The 20,859-nt window shown below is 42.0% G+C and overlaps 2 protein-coding genes across 9 annotated transcripts in view; one reads left to right on the forward strand and one right to left on the reverse strand.

Moving 5' to 3' along the window:
• The window catches only part of ankrd29 (ankyrin repeat domain 29), an 87,654-nt gene extending 83,773 nt beyond the window's left edge, over positions 1-3,881 (forward strand). For 4 of the 8 annotated variants that reach the window (XM_062452685.1, XM_062452688.1, XM_062452689.1 and 1 more), the window contains 3 exons: positions 881-979; positions 1,036-1,108; positions 1,999-3,878. In XM_062452685.1, the coding sequence (XP_062308669.1) occupies positions 881-979; positions 1,036-1,108; positions 1,999-2,120 (294 nt within the window). In that variant the 3' untranslated portion in view covers positions 2,121-3,878. Of the gene's footprint in view, positions 1-880; positions 980-1,035; positions 1,109-1,726 lie in introns of all 8 variants that reach the window. The other 4 variants (XM_062452687.1, XM_062452691.1, XM_062452690.1 and 1 more) reach the window with 3 other exon arrangements.
• A 492-nt stretch (positions 3,882-4,373) lies between these two features.
• Positions 4,374-19,378, reverse strand: cep19 (centrosomal protein 19). The gene is made up of 2 exons (XM_062452704.1): positions 19,197-19,378; positions 4,374-4,875 (listed from the first exon to the last, which is right to left on the reverse strand). Exons 1-2 carry the CDS (start codon positions 19,324-19,326, stop codon positions 4,529-4,531), a joined length of 477 nt encoding a protein of 158 aa, XP_062308688.1. The 5' UTR covers positions 19,327-19,378; the 3' UTR covers positions 4,374-4,528.
• Positions 19,379-20,859: the final 1,481 nt, after the last annotated feature.

Consider the following 20,859-nt stretch of genomic DNA (forward strand, 5'->3'; position numbering starts at 1 on the left):
TCAAAAACCGGTTTTGGACCGGTCACTGATAGGAGACTGATTTTTTATTTAAGACCTGGCTCATCACACCATACTGCACATAGTCCCCCTCTGAGACAATTGATATTCAATCAATATATATTGATATCAATCAATTTACATTACATTTACATTTATGCATTTAGCAGACACTTTTATCCAAAGCGACTTCCAAGAGAGAGCTTTACAAAAGAGCATAGGTCACTGATCATAACAACGAGATAGCCCCAAACATTGCGAGCAGCCAAAACATGAAGCATACATTGTGGAAAACCAAATAAGTGCCAAAGGGAAGAACCATAAGAGCGTGCAGTTAAACAATTTACAATTTAACAACATGAAACTCCCCACAAGAGTGCAAGAGTGTACCTGTAGAAAAAAAAACAATCAACAGTAAAATCAATGCTAGAAATCAATGCTAGAAATGTTCAAAGTTGCAATATAAAAATGGTCTCTGAGTATGTGTCTTGTTCAGTGTCTTTTGAATAGTGCTTGGTAAATCTGCTTGATTGACTCAGTGTCTTTATTCAATTGTGGTTTGACAATAAAATCATGCCATTTGGTAGCACTGCTCTCATGCGCTGCTCCTTCTCCAACACATAATCTGCACCGCCTACTCAGTGACAGACTTTGCAGAATCTATGCAAAACACACCTGTGGTGGCATAAACACCTGGAGCATTGCTCATTAGACAACTGTGTTACCCAAGAGCTGCAGCATTATCGTGCCCATATGGTTTTCATTGAAAATGGTAGTATTTAATAGGCCTGAAATCTACTTTGCTCTGTTTCAATAATAGTGGTTAGAGCACCATAACCCGTTGAGAAATATGTCAATGTTTGACAAAAAGTTTAATTTTCAGAATGGCTCCACAGTCCTCCATGCAGCTGTCACAGGTGGGAATCCCAGTAGTGTATCGCTTCTGCTCAGGGCCAAAGCAGATCCAACATTACCTAACAAGGTGGGTTGCTTTATAGTATTTGTGTGTTTGTATATTGTTTACGTTCTTTCATACAGGACAATAAGCTGCCAGCTGATCTTACAAAGAGTGAAGACATCCTGATGGCCCTCCATCAAAAATCTTTAAATGGTAGTAGCTGTTTATAATCCTTGTTCCATATAATATATGTTTAAATAACAATCTGTCAACATTGGACCATAAAGGTGCACATGTTGCTTGTAAAGGTCAACTTGTGTTGATGTTAAAACATTAGAATAGATTAAGATGCTATATACTGATCCCATTGCAGAAATAGCCACTAATACATGTATTTCACAACCCTTTTCTGAACAAGACACAGATGTCAGGTTAGTCCATGTCTTCTTTTAGCCATACTAGGGTTCCTGTGCTATGACCTTAAGGACCCTTCCATCTATTAGGCTAGTTGACTAAGTTTACTTATTCAGATTTCATCCTTTTCCTCAACAAACAGAGACAAAACACAGTTCTACATCCATGTGTGAGCACAGAACAAGGTTTCACATATTTTGGGATTTAAATCACACTATAAATTAACTTAGTTTGACATTATGAACCCATTTTTAAGGATGTTACAGAATTGATAGTAATAGGCAATGATGTCCATCTATTATTGGTATAAATAATTTGGTAATTTGTAGAAATAATAAAGTTGCATATTCTTTACAAATGTATTGCATATTACAATAAATTAATTTGGCTCCATAATCTCCCCCCACCCACCCAAAGATCAGTAAGATACTCTCAATATGGAGTAAGACATAACTGAAGTTCGGTAGAAGAATACCACATCTGAACTCTTCCCTTTCCCCTAATCTCCTTCCGGATATATACTCCTCAGTTTCTCCTGTCATCGTGTTTACGTTCTTATTTCGAATGCTGATGCTCCCTGCTACAATCTACAATGGAACATTTCTGGATTGGATATCTCCTACTTTGATCACACCAGACCATGGACATCGTGGACATACACCACTCTGATGACGAGTTTTCCCTCCCAGCAGGAACGGCTAATCCAGAGACCCTCCGATGCAGGCGCATCTCCGAGACGCCTTGTTCCGTTTCCAACCCAGCTCTGGGATCCTCCGTTGCCCTGGGTATCACGGCTCCCCCAGGCCCATAGACTCTGGAAGTCAGCCGCCTCGCTCACCCCCTTCGCAAGATTCCGATGTCGCTCCCTCGGGTTCCGCGGTAGCAGGATGCCCTGCTCCCAGATCTCTTCCGGTTTGTCTTTCCCCTCTGCTCCACGACATAAAGCTTCGCCAGCTCCACGGTCACCCATCTCAGAACTTTTGCCCTACGCTCCCTTCCAACTGGACTGTCACAGATCCCAAGGTGCGGCTGTTAGAATTATGCTTCAGTTCTACCCCACGCTGCAAAGGCTCCAGACGCCACAGCACCTCTCCCTTCAAGTGTCTCCTGCTTCTGATGACATCATTGTGTCCAACGTCTTTCAGCGTATTGTCCCCTCCCCCCTTCTCTAGTCCCCAGGCCCAGGCTCCTCACGCTGTTCTCTCCACACTCCCAGCCCTGTTCTCTGCCTTCATCGCCTCCCTGGTCTCCCAACACCTCTGCGCCAATGCTGGGCACCACCCTGGATCGCTCTAATTTCCCCCTGCCCTTCAATCATTCCCTTCCTGTGGCGTCCACTGGGCCCTACCCGGTTCCCCCCTCCCCTCTCTGTCTCCTCTTTCCCTGCCTGCAGGTGGTGCCCCTCCAATGCTCCCCCCGACCTTGCGGCCATCTCCTCTGCCGCAGCCCAGTCTGGTCCTGTCTCCCCGTGTTCCCCCCTTCCAGTCCAGATCCTCCACCTGGAACCCTCCCGGCGCCAGGAACTAACAGCACCCACGTTTTTCTGACACTTTCTGAATATCTCATTGTAATAAAAGAGAAAAGACAATGGTTGACCTGTCTTTACATTACTTCACGTTCTCCACTGGAAGTCTGTCAGTGCCCCATTCCTTGGCCAGTGGTTCAAAGAATTGACATGCCTAGTTCCTGATAAAAATTACTCATATAGTGTCAAATAAAGCTTTGGAGTTAACTGATATTTGGGATATTTTTTCTTCCACAAACCAGTAATTTACTAAAAGCTTTGGGCTTGGAAAACTAGTGTTGTAAAACGTAATTTTCATCATATTTTGTATCAGGTCTCATGTTGGTTATAGAAATGCAATCCACATATACTTGTACCACATTACAGCACATGGTAATGAATTTTATTATTGGAAATGTGAGGACTCATATTTACATATACCTCTTTTCAACTTATCTTTTTGTTGTTTTGTTCATAGGTTGTTTGTTGTGCTTGTCATTTTTCTATAGGGATTCAGTGGGTGTGAAAAAGTGCAGTGCCGTTTCCGAATGTCCTTGTTAGCGCTAATATTGTTTTGGAAGTCAACTACATTCAATGAGGAGAATATGTTGTTTCTTGTGTGACACTGCATGTTATTGTCTTGCAAGGCTACAACCAGGCCATGTAAATAATAAAATATAATTTCAAATGATAAAATAATTTAAGGAACTGTTATATGTGTAACATGAGTTATATGTGTAACATGAGTTATCTTGAATGCAAGTTATCTTGAATGGTGTTGCTATGCAGTCTCCTACAGTAAAACATAGGGCAGGTAAGCTGATGTTTATTCATTACATTTCTTATGCATGATGTTTGCCAGTAAAGCATTGTAATTTCTGACAAGTTATTCATGTGTATGCATACTGCAGCCTACACAGTTACTACAACTATCTGAAGTGCAAGGCATCATCATGGATGGATAACTAAATGTAATAATTAAAAGTGCTTTGATGTCAGAAGACTCTGGAGCAGTTTGGGATGTTGCCTATCAGCTCTGCTAAATAACATCTTGATCTGCAGTCGAATGCTCTACCCATCTATGCACTATACCCATCAAACCATAAATGCCAATAATCCTATTGTAATGTTGATTGTCCTGAATTTGAGTTTAACCCTTGTGTTATCTTCGGGTCATTCTGACCCATCAGTCATTGTGACCCACCGTCGTATTGCGACAGATTTACCGCATACAAAGACAAAGTGAAGCATTTTCTTTTAACCGTTGGGCTGTCTCAGACCCCCCACATTGCAAAGGTTAAAAGAAAATTATTTTAATTTGTTTTTGTATTGGGTAAAATTGGGTAAACACAACGATGGTTCGTTATGAACCTTTGGGTCATGTGACCCGAAGGCAGCACGAGGGTTAAAGGGTGGGAAATTCTGGCAGCGACAACAACCTATACATTCTAACTATATTGCACATGGTCTTTGTTGGCCTCTTATAACTCGAAATACATTTTAGTCTTCACATTTACGATGTTAGCTCTTGAATGTATTAGGTCATTTACTGTGTACAAATTCAATATCAGTTATTTTAATATGGAGTAATGGAGCTTAGTGTTTACAGAATTCCATGTCAATAAACAGTTTGCATCAGTACTCCTATAGTATAATTAATGTATCATCAACATATTTTGATAATATATGTGAATTTATATTTTAAACATTGCCCTTCAAAACCCTTCATTAGACTCTTCATCCCAGCTGCATACTTCTTGAGCAGTCTCAGTGAATTCCACTTCCAGGTCATAAACAAAGTTAAGGTCATCTCTATGCCTACGGTTTCGCTCAAATATTTTGTCCATTTCAGCCTTCTTGCGGTTCAGGTCCTTGTCGCTCAGCTTGTTGAGGTCTTCTTCAGGGATTAGGCAAAGTGAATCAAGGCTTTGTTCTAAGCTGCAGCCTTGAATTTGATCTCGCAGAATTATGTGAAGCCTCTCCAGTTGCTCTAATGAGACGTGCTCAAAGTATGCCTTGTGTCTGGTGTGGTTCTTTAGTCTCTCAGCAGCCTTGTAGCAGTCTGTGGAAGAGTTAAGTGATGTGACACGTTAATGAACCTCTAGCTTATCAAGAAACACGGACAGTTGCATTGTAGTTTTATGCTATATAGCCTCATGTTTGTCATAGGCCCATTCTCAATCTCCACCCTCACAGACTTAGAGGCTTAAGGGCTTAGGAATGTCCCACTGTCAAATCGTCAAGTGCGCAAGGGCTCTTTGGCAGATATTTTGAGCCCTTTATGCACCCTTTCCGTAAGTCCGCATTTTTGCAGACTTTGGCTAAGGGAATTGCCCACAGTTCACAGCATTGTGATGTGAAACACGAGGGTTACAAGGCAAACCCGCCTTATAAAACAAGAAAGAAGAAGAACGGTAAACAAACAAGCATGGAGGGAGCAACCAACCCATGATGTAAACACAAAGCTCGCTGATGGTTAATACAGCCAGAACTGTGTGTAGTTTTTCCTTTGATGATACATACCCAATATGCTTTCAGATTTAATCCATCAACATTACCATTTTGCCGAAAATGCTGCAAAGTGCTGACTCATTCATAGCATTTTGAGCCCTTGCAGGTTCTTGCACTCAATCACTTACCATGTGACGTCAAGCAAGTCTGTGAGGGTTCTGTTTAGTCTGTGAGGGCTCTGTTTAGCCTATAGTTCCTAAGGAAATGCAACGAGTAATTACTGTATTTTTGTTATGCTCATAGTAGCACTGCAGGTATCAACATCTATATTGTTCAACCCTAGTACTCATTCTGTGTAGCAGCAATAACTTTCAGACCAACTTGCATGTCTTGAATTGAGTTTGACTTGCTGTATTATACAGTTACACTGAACACATTGGAAGGATAGGACAGTTTTCCTAGCCAGATCAGAAAGAGAGGCAAGCATCGAGGAACAGGATGACATCAGAAAAAAAGATTGATACAAGTGATGGAGCATCTTTAGACTCCTTGACGGAGGGAGTGGAGAGAGACCTGAGTTGCTGAGCAGACTGTTAGCCTAGTGAGTGTTCCCACTTAAAAGATCATTACTATTGTTGTGGAATACTATCAGAGTAAAACATTCTTAACCCACAGTAATTTTACACATACAAACATGGTCCAGAGAAAAGTTCCATATCACTGTACATTTGTTTCTGTCTTTCTATCTGATCATTTTGCACTGGTACGTTCGCATTTCTTATTTATATAGACAATGTCGGTGTCAAAATGTGCGTCTTGGTCCCGATTGTGTTGCTTGTACCCGCGGGAACGTTCCGCTTGACAGTTCGGGCAAGTTTTTGTGGAGAAAGGTGAAGCTAATGGTGGCCACAGTCAGGCTACATCAGGATGCCACACCACGCCACAACGTCACCACGCGTGTGCGTTTATAACAAGGCATGTACAATACAACCACACGTGCGTTCATAACAAGACATGTGCAAAACAAGCTGTGAGTCATACAGTCAGTCGCTGTGTCACCCAGTTTGTTTATGCTGTTTGTTAGCTAGTTTGTTCCAGACCGCTTCCGGGAGGTACTGTATTACCACTCTACGAGTGGCAGGAAGAACGGCTAAGTTAGTTAGCCGTTACCCCAGCACATTATGTCTGCTAGCTGTTACCAAATTTAGTGTTAGCTAGTTGTCCAAAGCACAGAGTATACCAGCCACCAGCTAGTGGTAGACAGCTTCTAGACTAGCTACAAGCCTGAGATAAATATTTGTCTTAGTCAGCTTTGTTGTCTTTGCGCTGTTCCTCAGCTAGAATGCACTGTGATTATGTACAGTCAAATAAGTGAAATCTGGTTTACAACACATTATAACAGATCAGAGTGGTTGATGGTTGAAGATGCCTTTTCAATTTATGCATCTGAGCTTGCTTTTTACTAACATAAAACATGAATATATTGAAGCTGATACATTTAGTCTATACTTTTGTTAAACTATATGGCCTACACCAGTGGTTCTCAATTTGTCTAACCTCAGGACCCACATTTGTCCTTGGTCATCAAGTCACGACGAAAAAAATAATTTCATTTCCCAAACATAATTTATTTCACAAAACAATTTGTGCAGATACTATTTGTGTTCTAGAATGCGGGCGGCACGGTGTGGAGCCTACGCACATTTCAAAATAAAAGCGCTCCATCGGAAGTTCGATTTATAATTTATAAATAATTTAAAAAGGGACTAGTTTCAACAAGCTTAACCCTTGTGTTATCTTCGGGTCATTCTGACCCATCAGTCATTGTGACCCACCGTCGTATTGTGACAACTTTACCGCATACAAAAACAATGTGAAGCATTTTCTTTAGAGATGCTCCGATCAGGTTTTTTGGTGCCGATCACGATCACTGAAATCAGTATCTGCCGATCCGATAATACCGATCACGGTGTCAATTGAAGCAGTTCTCTCGCTTACTATAAAATGTGTAAATAATAATAAATATTAAAATAACAATACAAATAATAATAATAAATAAATAATAAATGTGCAACATTCCACTCTCTAGAGGCTCTCAAGAGAACTTGGAGCTTATACAGTAGCTTTCCTGTGGAAAAATAATAATACAAACTTAACTGCAACATAAACAGGCTATTTAATGCCAGTTGTTATGGTTACTTATCTGTATCAACGCGAATGTTTCATCGCGGAGTGATTTATTATTAGCTGTGAAAAGTCAGAGTTGGGATGTCCTGGGATATTTCAACTCATGGAACGTCTCTTGTCCAATCAGAAACAGCTAAATAAGTCGATAGAACCCAATTGTTTTATAAAGCCAAATATACAATATGTTTCAAGTCAGTCAGTTTCAAGTCGATTTTTCTGCATTCAGGAGGAGATAACCAGGGTTCCCGCGGGGTCTTAAAAAGTCTAAAATTCGGAACTTGAAATTTAAGGCCTTAAAACGTCTTAAAAACGGCCATATTTTCATCCGAGGTCTTAAATTTCATTTAATCAGGTCTAAAAAAGGTTTTACCCTCGTTCATTTCCAGAACCGCTGGCCGCAGAAAGTTACGACAAAGTAGCAAAAAAGTATTGAGTCGCAGCCTACAAAGCGGAGCTCTACAAACGAAACCAGCAGAACGCTGCCCTCAGAACGTTGGTTCGCTGTGTTGTAAGTTCTTTCTGGGGGATATTGGTGTTGGTATATACACGGTGATAAAACTACAAATCCTGTTATAAATGCCTGCCCGCGAAATACGTCTGCGCTTTCTCAGAGTTTGTTAAAGTTCGGCTACGTGTGGAAAATGGGAAAGTGTACTTTCAACAAGACATGGTTAGATCACAGCGATTTCCGCAGTTGGTTACAAGCGGTATACCCAGCTCCAGGTACAAGGCTTGCTGCAAACTTTTCCTAAAAAATATTCCAAAATTACTAATGTGATTGTTTTATCTGTAAATTACATTTATGCTTTTTCAATGACTGCATTCATTGAAATTAAATGTTTTTTTCAGAATTTCTTTGATTTGAATATTTTTGGGGTAATGCGTCATGTAGGTCTTAAATTTCAATCTTTATGGACTTAAAATGTCTTAAAAAGGTCTTAAATTTGACTTGCTGAAACCTGCAAGAACCCTGGATAACATACAGAATAAAGATTAAAGGTGCACAGGAAGTCAGCAATTAAACAAAAAACAAAACATGTATATCTATCTGTATAGTGTCTCGCTCACTCACTCTCACATACTTCATTCACTCTCTCACTTCACTCACTTCACACACACACTCACTCACTCACTCACTCACTCACTCTGAGAGGGGGCATACTAGAGTATTCAAACCTTACTTCTGATTAAGCAGTATCACTGGCAGATTTGCCTTGATAAATATAAACATATCACCATTTTTAGGAGTCAACCTGTTCAGATTCAGATTCAACTTAATTTCGCCATGTATACAGATACTAGGAATTTGATTTGGTATTCTCCATGCACTCCTGCACGAGATCTCCACGGCCACTACACAAGCGCCGCTAACGTTCCTCTTCTCATCTAAAATATGTCCTGCTGTGCTGAAAAGTCGTTCGCTATCTACACTTGTACAAGGTGCGGAGAGGAAGACTCGTGCTGCTTGTGCAAGAGCAGGAAAGCGGTCTTTATTGGCCTTCCAAAAAGCAGTGGCTGTCCGTGACTGTTTTTGTTCGAATGCGAATTCGAAATATTTAGAACTCACGCATCTAAAGGTTAAAGAATCATTTCTTACCACTGGCTGCTTGAAATGCCTATCTAACGTTTTATTGAAACGTCTCTGATAGTAGTTCTCGCAGATTTTATGTCATCTGATCGGCCATGTTTGATCGGCCGTTTTGAGAATGCCGATCAAAACCAATAATGGGAATATCGGCCGATTTGGATCGGTGCCGATCAGATTGGAGCATCCCTAATTTTCTTTTAACCGTTGGGCTGTCTCAGTCCCCCACATTGCGAAAGTTAAAAGAAAATAATTTTTTTTAAATTATTTAGGCAGCACAAGGGTTAATCAATTTCCTTTCTTCTAAAACTGAAGTAAAAACACACTGAATTGTTGATATCTGTAAACAGCAGGAGACTATGGGCAGCTGAAATGCGTTTTCAACCCTGGGGGCACCAGGCAGTCACCCCCTGAGTCTTCCAGTGGGCCTGGATACACCCATGGGGACAGTATATTGCATCTTTAACATTGGGGAAGCCAGAAGGAGAGGATGAAGTAATATATAGGCTTGTCAACATAGAGGCTACTTTAAACAATGAAAATACGTTATACAATTGAATAAAAAGTCTCCTTGATTCTTTGTGTTTCAAGATGACCTGGAAAACTGATGATAATATTCAGGTACTGCTTTGGAGCAAAGTATACCCTTCATATTTCCTGTCATAGTTGCCTTTGCTAAACCTTTTTAAGTCACCAACCCTGTTCAAAAATGTCCCAAATGCAAAGATACACAGAGATGCAGACAGACTGAACAGTGGTCAAGGCTTGGCTACAGTGAATTTGTTTCCTCGGCACACAAAGACTCGGTCGAACAAAGACAGGGAGTCTACGTGCGGGAGTCCACCGAGGACGGCCGACGAGGCGGATCACCTCTTCTGATAAGTATCACCCTATTTGTATTCTATTCTACCTAGAACATATTCATAGCTAGCATGTGTTTCTTCAGCATTCCCACTCATTACACCACTCGCACACGTAGACGTAGATGTCACAAAGTATATACGGTCCACTTCTAATTTTAGCTACCTATCCAGATCTTCTCCACCTGCCCTCTCTCTTTCTATAGGGCTCTGGAACTGCCAGTCTGCTGTGAACAAGGCAGACTTCATCCCGGCGTTTGCATCCCATGCTTCTCTTCACACCCTTGCGCTAACAGAGACATGGATCCGCCAGCTGCTCTCTCCGCCAACCACTCGTTCTCTCACTCACCCCGCTCAACTGGGCGAGGTGGTGGGACAGGTTTGCTTCTTTACCCACATATTAAATACACATCCACCCCACTCTCTGTTACTGCCAAATCATTTGAACACCATTATGTGATGCTAACTGATCCTATCAAAGCATTTTTAGTTGTCCTCTATCGCCCACCAGGGCCGCTAGCCGACCTTGTGGAAGAGCTGGACATGCTCCTCAGAGTCTTCCTGGATGATGGAACACCGCTGATACTCCTTGGGGACTTCGACATCCACCTCGAAGGAACGCAGGCCGTTGACTTCAAGTCTCTTCTGACTTCCTTCGACCTGAAGCTGCTGAACACACCGGCGACCCACAAGGCAGGAAAACGGCTCGACCTCATCCTGACACGTAACTGTATCACTGACTTAACCTCTGTAACCCGACTACACATTTCTGATCACTCCTTCATCCAATTCTCTGTCTCTATCCTTCCAACTCCTCCTACCTCCCCTCCCCTCGTAACTTTCCGCCGCAACCTCCGCTCCCTATCCCCCTCCCATTTCTCCTCCATTGTAACATCCTCCCTCCCTCCCATTGACGAGTTCATGTCCCACCCCACTGACACTGCCACCAACACCCTGTTATCCATACTAACTGCATCACTCGACTCTCTCTGTCCCCTGTCAACCAGGCTTGCACGATTGAGGATCGTGCCATCTCCTCTCAGGGCAGCTGAGAGGAGATGGTGCAAGTCCAAAGACGGTCTGGACCTCGATAAGTATCACTCCCTCCTCAAATCCTTCTCTGCCCGCATAACTGATGCTACAACCCACTACTTCCTGAACAAAATTAACTCTGCCTCAAACCATCACAAACTTTTCCCTTAACCCACCTCCCCCCACCACCACCACCCTGACGGCAGACGACTTCTCCTCCTTCTTTGAGAAAAAAAGTTGCTGACATTAGCAGTCAGTTCCCTGAACCCACCTTTCCTACCCACTCACCCTCTATGACTGACCCAACTAAATGTCTAAACTCTTTCTCTCCCCTGTCCGAGGCAGAGATCTCTGACCTCATTCTCTCTCATCGCCCCACCTCCTGTACCCTTGATCCAGTCCCCTCCCTTCTCTTTCAAACCATCTCTCCCTCCATCATAACTTTTCTTCTCCATGTCCTTAACTCTTCTCTTACTTCCGGCACTTTCCCCTCTGCCTTCAAACAGGCCAGAGTTAGCCCTCTACTCAAAAAACCCTCCCTTAACCCAGCCGTCCTCCAGAACTACAGACCAGTATCACTGCTACCCTTCTTTTCTAAAATAATTGAACGCGCTGTATCTAACCAACTGTCAAACTTTCTCTCTCAGAACAACCTGCTGACCCCAACCAATCGGGCTTCAAGACTGGCCACTCCACAGAAACTGCCCTCCTGTCAGTCACCACTGCCCTCCAGTCTGCCAGAGCGGCTTCAAGGTCATCCGTCATCATTCTGCTGGACCTTTCTGCAGCATTTGATACGGTTAACCATCAAATCCTGCTCGCCAGACTTTCTGAGATGGGCATCACTGGCACTGCACTTCAGTGGATCTCATCCTACCTGTCGGGAAGATCCTACCAGGTCTCCTGGGGAGGCAAAGTGTCAGGCGTCCTTGGACCCCTCCTCTTCTCCCTGTACACCACCTCGCTTGGACCATTCATCACCTCGCCAAGACAGAACTTCTCATCTTCCCAGCCAAACCCTCCATCTCCCATGATCTCTCAATCACCCTGGGATCGGCGACGGTCACCCCTTTATCCTCTGCCAGGAACCTCGGGGATGGATGAAAAGCTCTCCCTCACAGTCCACATTGCTGCGGTCTCCCGGTTGTGTAGATTCACCCTCTACAACATCCGGAAGATCAGGAGATACCTGTCTGAGCATTCCACCCAGCTGCTAGTCCAAGCACTTGTCCTCTCAAAGTTGGACTACTGCAACCTGCTGCTCGCCGGTCTCCCAGCATGCAGAACGCGGCAGCCCGCCTGGTCTTCAATCGACCCAGACGCTCCCATGTTACCCCACTCCTCATCTCCCTCCACTGGCTTCCCATCACGGCCCGTATCAGATTCAACACTCTGGTACTGACCTTCCGAGCGGTGAACGGGACTGCACCCGACTACATCAAGTCTCTCCTTCAGCAGGTACACTCTTGAGGTTCTTGCTGTTTAATTGTAACTTGTCTAACTACATGCTCTTATTGTTCTTCCCTTTGGGACTTATTTGGTTTTCACAATGTATGCTTCATGTTTGGCTACCCTCAATGTTTGGAGCTATCTCGTTGTTATGATCAGTGACACATGCACGTTTGAAAAACTCTCTCTTGGAAGTCGCTTTGGATAAAATCGTCTGCTAAATGCATAAATGTAAACTTGTCTAGACGTTCTGCTGAGTTTCTAATGCCTTATTTTATGTAAATTAACCAATGGCTTTTGAAAACAGTTAAAGTGACATTATTTCTTAAACTAGAGAGGGTACTATTTCTGGGGAAATTGTAGGGTGTGCTTGCTTGCGTCGGTTGCAGGTGGGTCCATTTTCCCTTCTAGTGATATTTTCAAGCATTTAGCCTACTAATATTGCATAATTCATTAAGAACACCCTTTGAAACAAGCGAACGCCCTTTGAAACAAGCTACTGTAACAACGTTGTCACTGGCAGTACTTCAGATGGAATTGCGATTCAAACAGTACCGTCTGCTAACTGAAAATATGCCCCCCAAAACGTAAACATGTTTGACATTAATTTAGGGGGACATGGCTAATTCAAAAGAAGTTTGCTAGAGGCAAGCTAGCTGCTGTTGCTAGCCACACTTCACTGATGGTTTGAAAGCGCCGGAAATGAGAATGTTTCTTTTGACATAATAAAGTTTAGCCATAGCTGTGGCATTGAAGACAGTAGTGATGGGAAGTTCGGATCATTTTACTGATTCGGTTCTTTGAAACTCGTTCAGTAAAATGAACGCATCTTTATTCGAGTCATTCGTTCATTTCAACGGGGGGGGGGGGCTATCCGTCCACTGCAAACACGTATCATATTCTCATGTAGGTTAGTGCATGACATGTGCACCAGCAGATACTATTTTAAAAGAAATTCCTGCATTAAAATAATGTATCATGACAGTTTGTATGATTTGGTCATTTATTATCACACTAGCATTTAATTATCACGGCAAACAATTACACTGCACTAAACTGTAAGTGTAAATGTAAAGTGAAAATAACAAAACCAGTCAGTATGATGACTTGAGCGAATATCATTCACGTCTTACTAAAACAGCGGCCACGCGAAAGGGAATGAGGAAACTGTTTCCTCTACTAAAAAATACTACCAGTACAGAGCCTATGCAGGTCACGTGAAAAATGATCCAAAGACTCGTAGAAAGACCGAGTCGGGAAATGAACGAATCGTTCGTTTCCTCTAGCTACCAGTACAGAGCCTATGCAGGTCACGTGAAAAATGATCCAAAGACTCGTAGAAAGACCGAGTCGGGAAATGAACGAATCGTTCGTTTCCTCTAGCTACCACTACAGAGCCTATGCAGGTCACGTGAAAAATGATCCAAAGACTCGTAGAAAGACCGAGTCGGGAAATGAACGAATCGTTCGTTTCCTCTAGCTACCACTACAGAGCCTATGCAGGTCACGTGAAAAATGATCCAAAGACTCGTAGAAAGACCGAGTCGGGAAACGAACGAATCGTTCCCTCTAGTGTTTCCTCTGGCTACCACTACAGAGCCTATGCAGGTCACGTGAAAAATGATCCAAAGACTCGTACTTGAAGACCGAGTCTGGACGAGCCTATGCAACAGTCCCGATGCGCGGCCACGAGAAAATGAACGAATCACTCTTTGAGAGGACTCGTTACTCCCGAGTCCTTGTAAGGATTCGTTCAAAATGAACGAATCGTTCACGAACGACACATCACTAGAAGACAGTACTACACGAGCCAAGTCTGACTCTGAGGCTAACGTCAAAACAAGTCGCGGTCTCACTCAAATTCCAAGTTTTACACAAATCACAAAAATATGCTGACCCGCTGGCTGTCTTCGCAATCGCCATATCTTTAAAACACTGCCCTCCCTTTTGATGTAGAATTGACCCTGGTACGAAATTAAGAAAATACTCATCAGACGCAGATCGTCAACAGCTGCCGCAATTGTCAATGGAGGCTGGCGGGGCTCTCACGTAGCAAACAAATAAAAGTTTTTACAGCAACCTACATTAAAATCTCACCACCTGGCTATCTTCACAATAGTCATATCATCATAACATTTCCCTCATTCAGTTTTTTAGTGTAAAATTGATCGAACTATAAAATTACGAAAATACTACTATGACGCTTTCTAGCATGGCTGCCGCCTAAGACTAAGCGGTCTCACGGGCGACCCGCACTCGCTCAAATTACAAAGACTTTCACAACCTAAATCAAAAATCCGAGATGGCAGTTCCACTCGAAATCGCTTTCTCAACAAAGCCCAATGGTTGGTAATTTTTGGGGGGGACATTTTTCACTCATAATCCAAGCTCCAACTTGCGTGCTAGAACGTCTCTATCACGTTGTATCCATGCGTTGTTGATAACGTGTAATGACGTTGTGACGTAGCTAGCACTGAGTACCCTTTGTTGACAGAATGCACTTTTTGCCCCAAAAACTTAATTTAAGCCTAAACCATCAAACGGAACGTTCGCGCGAATACAAGCAACTCAATCGGGACCAAGACGGACATTTCGACACCGACATTGTCTATGTAGTGCAAATATTCATCTTTTTTTAGGGGTGGGAAAATTATAATAATAAATATATATGTGAGAGAACAATGGTTGTGCTCGCCGAAGGCGTGAGCCCACCCAATAAATATATATGTGAGAGAACAATGGTTGTGCTCGCCGAAGGCATGAGCACACCCAATTAAATTCATTCATGTATGAACTTCAAAAAGTCTGCACTTATGTATCCGAACACGGACTAAAGAGCTTTGCGCGCAGGAATTTACTTGACGGAATTTACTGTCTTTTGAGATTCTGTTTCCGCCTGTTTGAAATGATTTGCAACACATCTTAATTTAGCTCGACTTTTAGCCTGATACGGAGCAGGCTAGTTCAGAAGTATAAGTTGCCTTGGTTACGTAGCTAGAACTAGAATAAGTAAGGGATAATGCCCAACGAGGTGTACAATATCACCTGATAATGGACGATGTGGAGGCGTGAACCGTCCTCTGCGCTTCCGCGGAGTCCATTATCAGGTGATATTGTACACCTCGAAGGGCATTATCCCACTTATACCATGGTCACTTGCCAAAGATTTTTTTTTACAAACATTGATTTATGTTTTCAGGCGTTTTGCAATAGAAATCTTTTTTTTTTTACGTTAGCCAACTCTGATATTTCTAGGCAATGACATTGTGTACGGTTGACAAACAGTAAATATAATTTTACAGTATGTTTGACAAGAAGATTTGCTAGCTAACCAGCCATGTCACTGTCCCAAAATCAATATCAATATTTTCACAAACAAAGTATCGGCCATATACTAGTACTAGGCTACAGTACGGCCGCACCTGTGGAGCGAGTTGAATAGCAAATGGATGTGAGATGACCGCATCAAAGTTGACATTTTCTCCAAACAGTAATTATAATTTGACAGTATGTTTAACAACAAGACTAGCCAGCTAACGAGCCATGGTCATTGTCCCCAAATAAAATCAAGATTTTTAAGAAGAAAATAATCGGCCATGTGTAGAGTTGCTGCTACTGTCGTGTTGACCGTAGCCTGTCTGAAGTAGATTGACTAGCGAGGTGAATAGCGAATGGGATGTGAGATGAGCGGGTACGTGACACTGACACAGTACATTCAGAAAAGTAAAATTTTTCAAATAGGTTAAAATAAATATTGAAGTCACTCGTTGTAAATACAAGTTAGCTTGTTAAAGTCTTTCAAAATTGTAAATGGAGGCTTTGACTCCGTCCCTGTTGTTATGGTTACTTATTTCAGACACTTTGTACAGGCTCATATACTATGTAGCCAGCGCAATAATTTAGAACGGTGAAAAGACAGTTTTGCTGCAATTACATAGTAGGTGTCTGTATATCACCTGATAATGGACACCCCTGCAGCCAATCCGAATCAAGTCTTCACCCAGACCATGGTATAAGCCACCTTAACGGAACGGACCTCTTGCTGAAGTAAGCTTTTCCTTAATCGACGTTAATACTACTCTAATGGAGTAGTATTATTTTAGGCATACCAAACAATCTACGTGTAAAATTTCATGAACATATATGGACGTTTACATGTCTAAATAATATAGGAAAGTTACTTTGGCCGAAAGACCACTCTGCGACACTTGGGCGACGATTGGGCGACGATCTTTACTCTGACAAGTGTGTCTGTGTTGTCATCGTACTGCTACTATGGGTTAGCATATGAGTGTATTTCAATGCTAGCTTAACACTACTTTGTCTTGCCAATGAAAATACACGATCATGTGTGACGTGATCTGTAGTCGAGGGGAGGAAGGGATGGGGGCGAGCAAACTTTGAGAAGAGTTCAACAAAACATCCAGCAGGTGGTGGTATACAGTCAAATTGAGATTTTATCGCATAGTTTGGAGATGTTGAAGCGTGATCTTATTGTGGAGGACATAACTACGTCCCCGGATATGTTGACAGCATTGATGGTCAGTTTGGTGACCCTGGATCAAGTTAATATCCCCAGAAAAACAGCAGCGGCCAGTGTTTAGAAGTGCGGTCGGGTTTGGACAAGGGTAGCGCACGGCTAATTTACCGGCGCCAGCGTCTTTTGACCGGCTCTAGTAAAGGCTAAGCTAACTCTAAATTTGTTAACAATATTTAGCTCGAAAGGTAAGACGTTAAAGCTTAACGTGAAATCAGTAAATCAGCTGAAAACGTGATACGATTATTTTTATCAATATTTGAAGTGGCATTTTATCAGAATGTTAGCTAAAAACCGGTCGGGATTGGACACAGTGACGCTAGGCTACATCATATTCGACGTCGAACCATGAAAAATAAACCGTTGTTGGCAGAGTTTGCATTCAACGCCTTTCGGGTCACCAGGTACTTTGTAAATGTACTTTAATGAAATGCTGCCATACCACAGATTTCTTTGCCATTTTGACTAATAAGACCGACAAAGTAGGCTATGAGTTTGTAGTTCGGCAGCCAATTGTGCTCGTGCCGTGTGCTAAATACCAAAACAAAGCGCAGATTAACGAAAGGGAAAACAGTAACACCTTTTCTTTTAACCCTCGTGCTGCCTTCGGGTCACATGACCCAAAGGTTCATAACGAACCATCGTTGTGTTTACCCGATTTTACCCAATACAAAAACAAATTAAAATAATTTTCTTTTAACCTTTGCAATGTGGGGGGTCTGAGACAGCCCAACGGTTAAAAGAATATGCTTCACTTTGTCTTTGTATGCGGTAAATCTGTCGCAATACGTAGGTGGGTCACAATGACTGATGGGTCAGAATGACCCGAAGATAACACAAGGGTTAAATTATATATTTTTTGAGTTTCTTTATTTGTCTTAAATAATATAATCTACAATTTCTCTAGAACATTTCTTTAATTCAGCAATGGTGACACAAGCGGGAATCAGATCTCACACTGCCATACGGCAGCTTGACTAAAAAAATCTTAGTCGACCAAGAGCATATCGACCTGAAAATCGACTAGTCGACTGAGTGGGGACAGCCCTACAAAACACTGTATCGTATGTGTACTCATTTCATTTTGTGGACAAAAATCTGCATCCTACTTTGCGTTTGGGCTACGAAAGACCTCCACAGATTTAGTTGCAGTACTGCCAGTAAAGGTGGGATGCAAGTGTTCATATAGGAATTTTTGTGGATTAGTAGTGCCCTGGTCCAGCAACACATGAGCACCCAGCCGTTTGTATTTCACTCTGATGATGAAACTAAAACCCAGGACCGGTGATGTGGGACTTTAAGGCTCTTACTAGGCTATATGTCTGCTTTAAGGTAGACAAGGTTGTGTCCCACCTCCTTTATTAAAACGCGACCAACTTTATTGCTGTGGAGGTACAGTACTGATAAGACTCAGAGCTTTTCAGGTTATTCATTGCTTCACCGTCCGTAGCAACAGAGTTAATAAGTAGCTAAATATGCTAGTGTACGTTATTTGAGGCCTTTTTCAGGTCGTCCTCCCATCCCTCGATAGTAGAAGGCAGAGGTATGATCAAATTGTCCCGTTTCAGGTGTAACAGGCTGTGCTGTGCTCCCACAGGTTTTATTTCGCATCAGAATTAGTTTACCGCAATGACTGTTTATGAGCGTTACCATGACAATCGCCGGCTCCGGAAGTCGCGCCCATAATTCAGGAAATGGATCATGGGAGCTATAGGAATAAAGTGGATTGGGAAGAATGAATGAATGAATAAATGATTACATAAATGAATACACAAATAAATACATAAATAAATGTAAATTATAATTATTGATTGACAATTGGGCATGAATTAATACATTTATTTCTGTCTAAATGCATGGATGTGGACATTTATTCATTCATTCATTTGTAAATATGGCAGGTTTGGTCCTCCATACTCGCAAGGATGCTTGCAAGAACGTTCTTCAAGCGTTCTTCGGATTGATAAACAGCCAATGTGTCCCAGGAGTTATGGTCTTCCATAGTAACGCGCCGCACACGCGTCCGGTGTGAATAGGGCAAATGTTTAGCCTAGCTACCTAAGCGAGGCTTTTGAGTAAACGCAGATTTTGTTAGCGACGTTGATGGTACACCACCCAGAAAGATTCGTTTCCCTATCACTAATCAAATCAGGAATTAATCACAACGATACCGCTAATACTATTTTTACAGCGCCAAATGTAATCGTAATCTTCTGCCTTTAGCTAGTACAGTAACGTGAATTGTACGTATAACTGAGTAACTTATGAGTTTCCTACTGTACCTGATTTTTCTGAGAAATTCTTTAAAGGTATCATTCTTTTGCGAATCTTGTTTGTGTGCTCAATTTCATATATCAAAACCATAGACGGGGGGTTGAATTGCACTCCGCATCGCCTGGCTACAAAAGACATCTCAGATAAAACAAATATAGGATTATTTACGTGTTGTTATTGAGCAACTCAAAGACAGTACTTCCGGGTCACGTCTTGCCATGTTTTTTCTTCTTCAAAATAAAAGCCTAAAATCTAATGAAGTTAAAACCGGAACTCTCTCCTCAGGCTCCTCTCTCCTCAGGCCCCTCTTTTCATGTGTATGCGAGGTTAGCGCCACCGCTGGTCGGAGGATACTGTAGGCTATTTATATTAATAGGCTAACTTACATTGAACTTCGGTTTTAGCATAAGTCAATAGTGTTTAACATAGCGGAAATTAGCATTGCGGTTAGCGTTACGTATGGTGAACATTACGAACATTATCACAAAATATTGTTTTAAAATGATTAAATTAGCTGGCTAGAACCACATTTATATCATAAACATACAAATAAAGGGGGGAAGAATTGTGTGTTTAATTTAGCAGACTTTTGGATAGAGACACAGATTTCAACTTCCAGTCGCAGGCAACGATTGTATGACCTGTCCAAACACAGTAGGCCAATAAAACAAAGGCCATAAAAAAACATTGGATATCTATACTGCTAATCCAATGCTGCTTCATCAATCACCACCTCAATCATAAAGATGTGTAACAACAGTACTAAACATATATTCCATATTCCAAATGTGATCAATGTATTTATTTAAGAACAGATGAGCTTGACTTCTGTCAAGACTGTTCTCACGAAGGCCTTCGTTTTCTCTATCTGTGACTCTTTACTTTGTGAAGCTGCACTTGTATCATCGACTGTTTTACTATTCTAGACTGAAAACATCCTGGTGTGTTGTATTCATTGTTTGATTGCATTATTTCTTATCAATAAACTACAAAGAACTTGGTATGGCATTTAACCTTGTATTAATCTCCACCTAGATTTGACACACATTACACTATCTACTGGATCACAACTGGATCCCCCTGTGATCCATATAATGTGGGTAAAGCAGAAAAGCATACGTAACAGGCAGGAAGTTTGAATGTTTTATTCCAACAAAGAAAGAAAAAAGAGAGAAGAGTAGTGATTGCAATTGTTGGAGGCTGGTTAATCTGTCCAAAACTAAAGCACAACTTTATTTGCTCCTAAAACCAGCACACACAGGAATGACATCTGTGTCTCTGACTTCTGATATGAACACATTGAAGACCTCCTGAAACTCGAACATAAATAAAAAATTGTCCAGCAATTGCTGTCTATCTTCGTCACAGGTCATTTTTCGCTGGATCTCCTCTATTTGTCTCGGTCCCATCTTTAGAAAGGGAGGCTCATTTACCTCCCCTTTCAGCCGGTGGAGGTTTTTCATGACCCACTCAGCTCCCAGGAGTGTGCTGATGCCATAGTCTACAAGACAAAAACTGGTTAAGTCTCTTATAGTGATCTATAGACACCACTGTACAGTTTTAAACCTATGTTCCTTTTCTATATTAATATCATATAACCTTTATCCTATGGGGGGGGGGGGGGGGGGCATGGTCAACTTGAACCTGGAACCTGATTTGTATTACCAATGA

Source organism: Osmerus eperlanus, chromosome 26 (genome assembly GCF_963692335.1).
Source record: "Osmerus eperlanus chromosome 26, fOsmEpe2.1, whole genome shotgun sequence".
Lineage (NCBI taxonomy): Eukaryota > Metazoa > Chordata > Actinopteri > Osmeriformes > Osmeridae > Osmerus > Osmerus eperlanus.

Bases quoted from the DNA above. Each gene is read 5' to 3' on its own strand.
- cep19 (XM_062452704.1), bottom strand. From the start codon at position 19,326: ATGTCTTTTGTAGCCAGGCGATGCGGAGTGCAATTCAACCCCCCGTCT. The intron at 4,876-19,196 runs GTACAGTAGGAA...ACTCTTCCACAG, and splicing joins GAATTTCTCAGAAAAATCAG to ACTGCTACAAGGCTGCTGAG.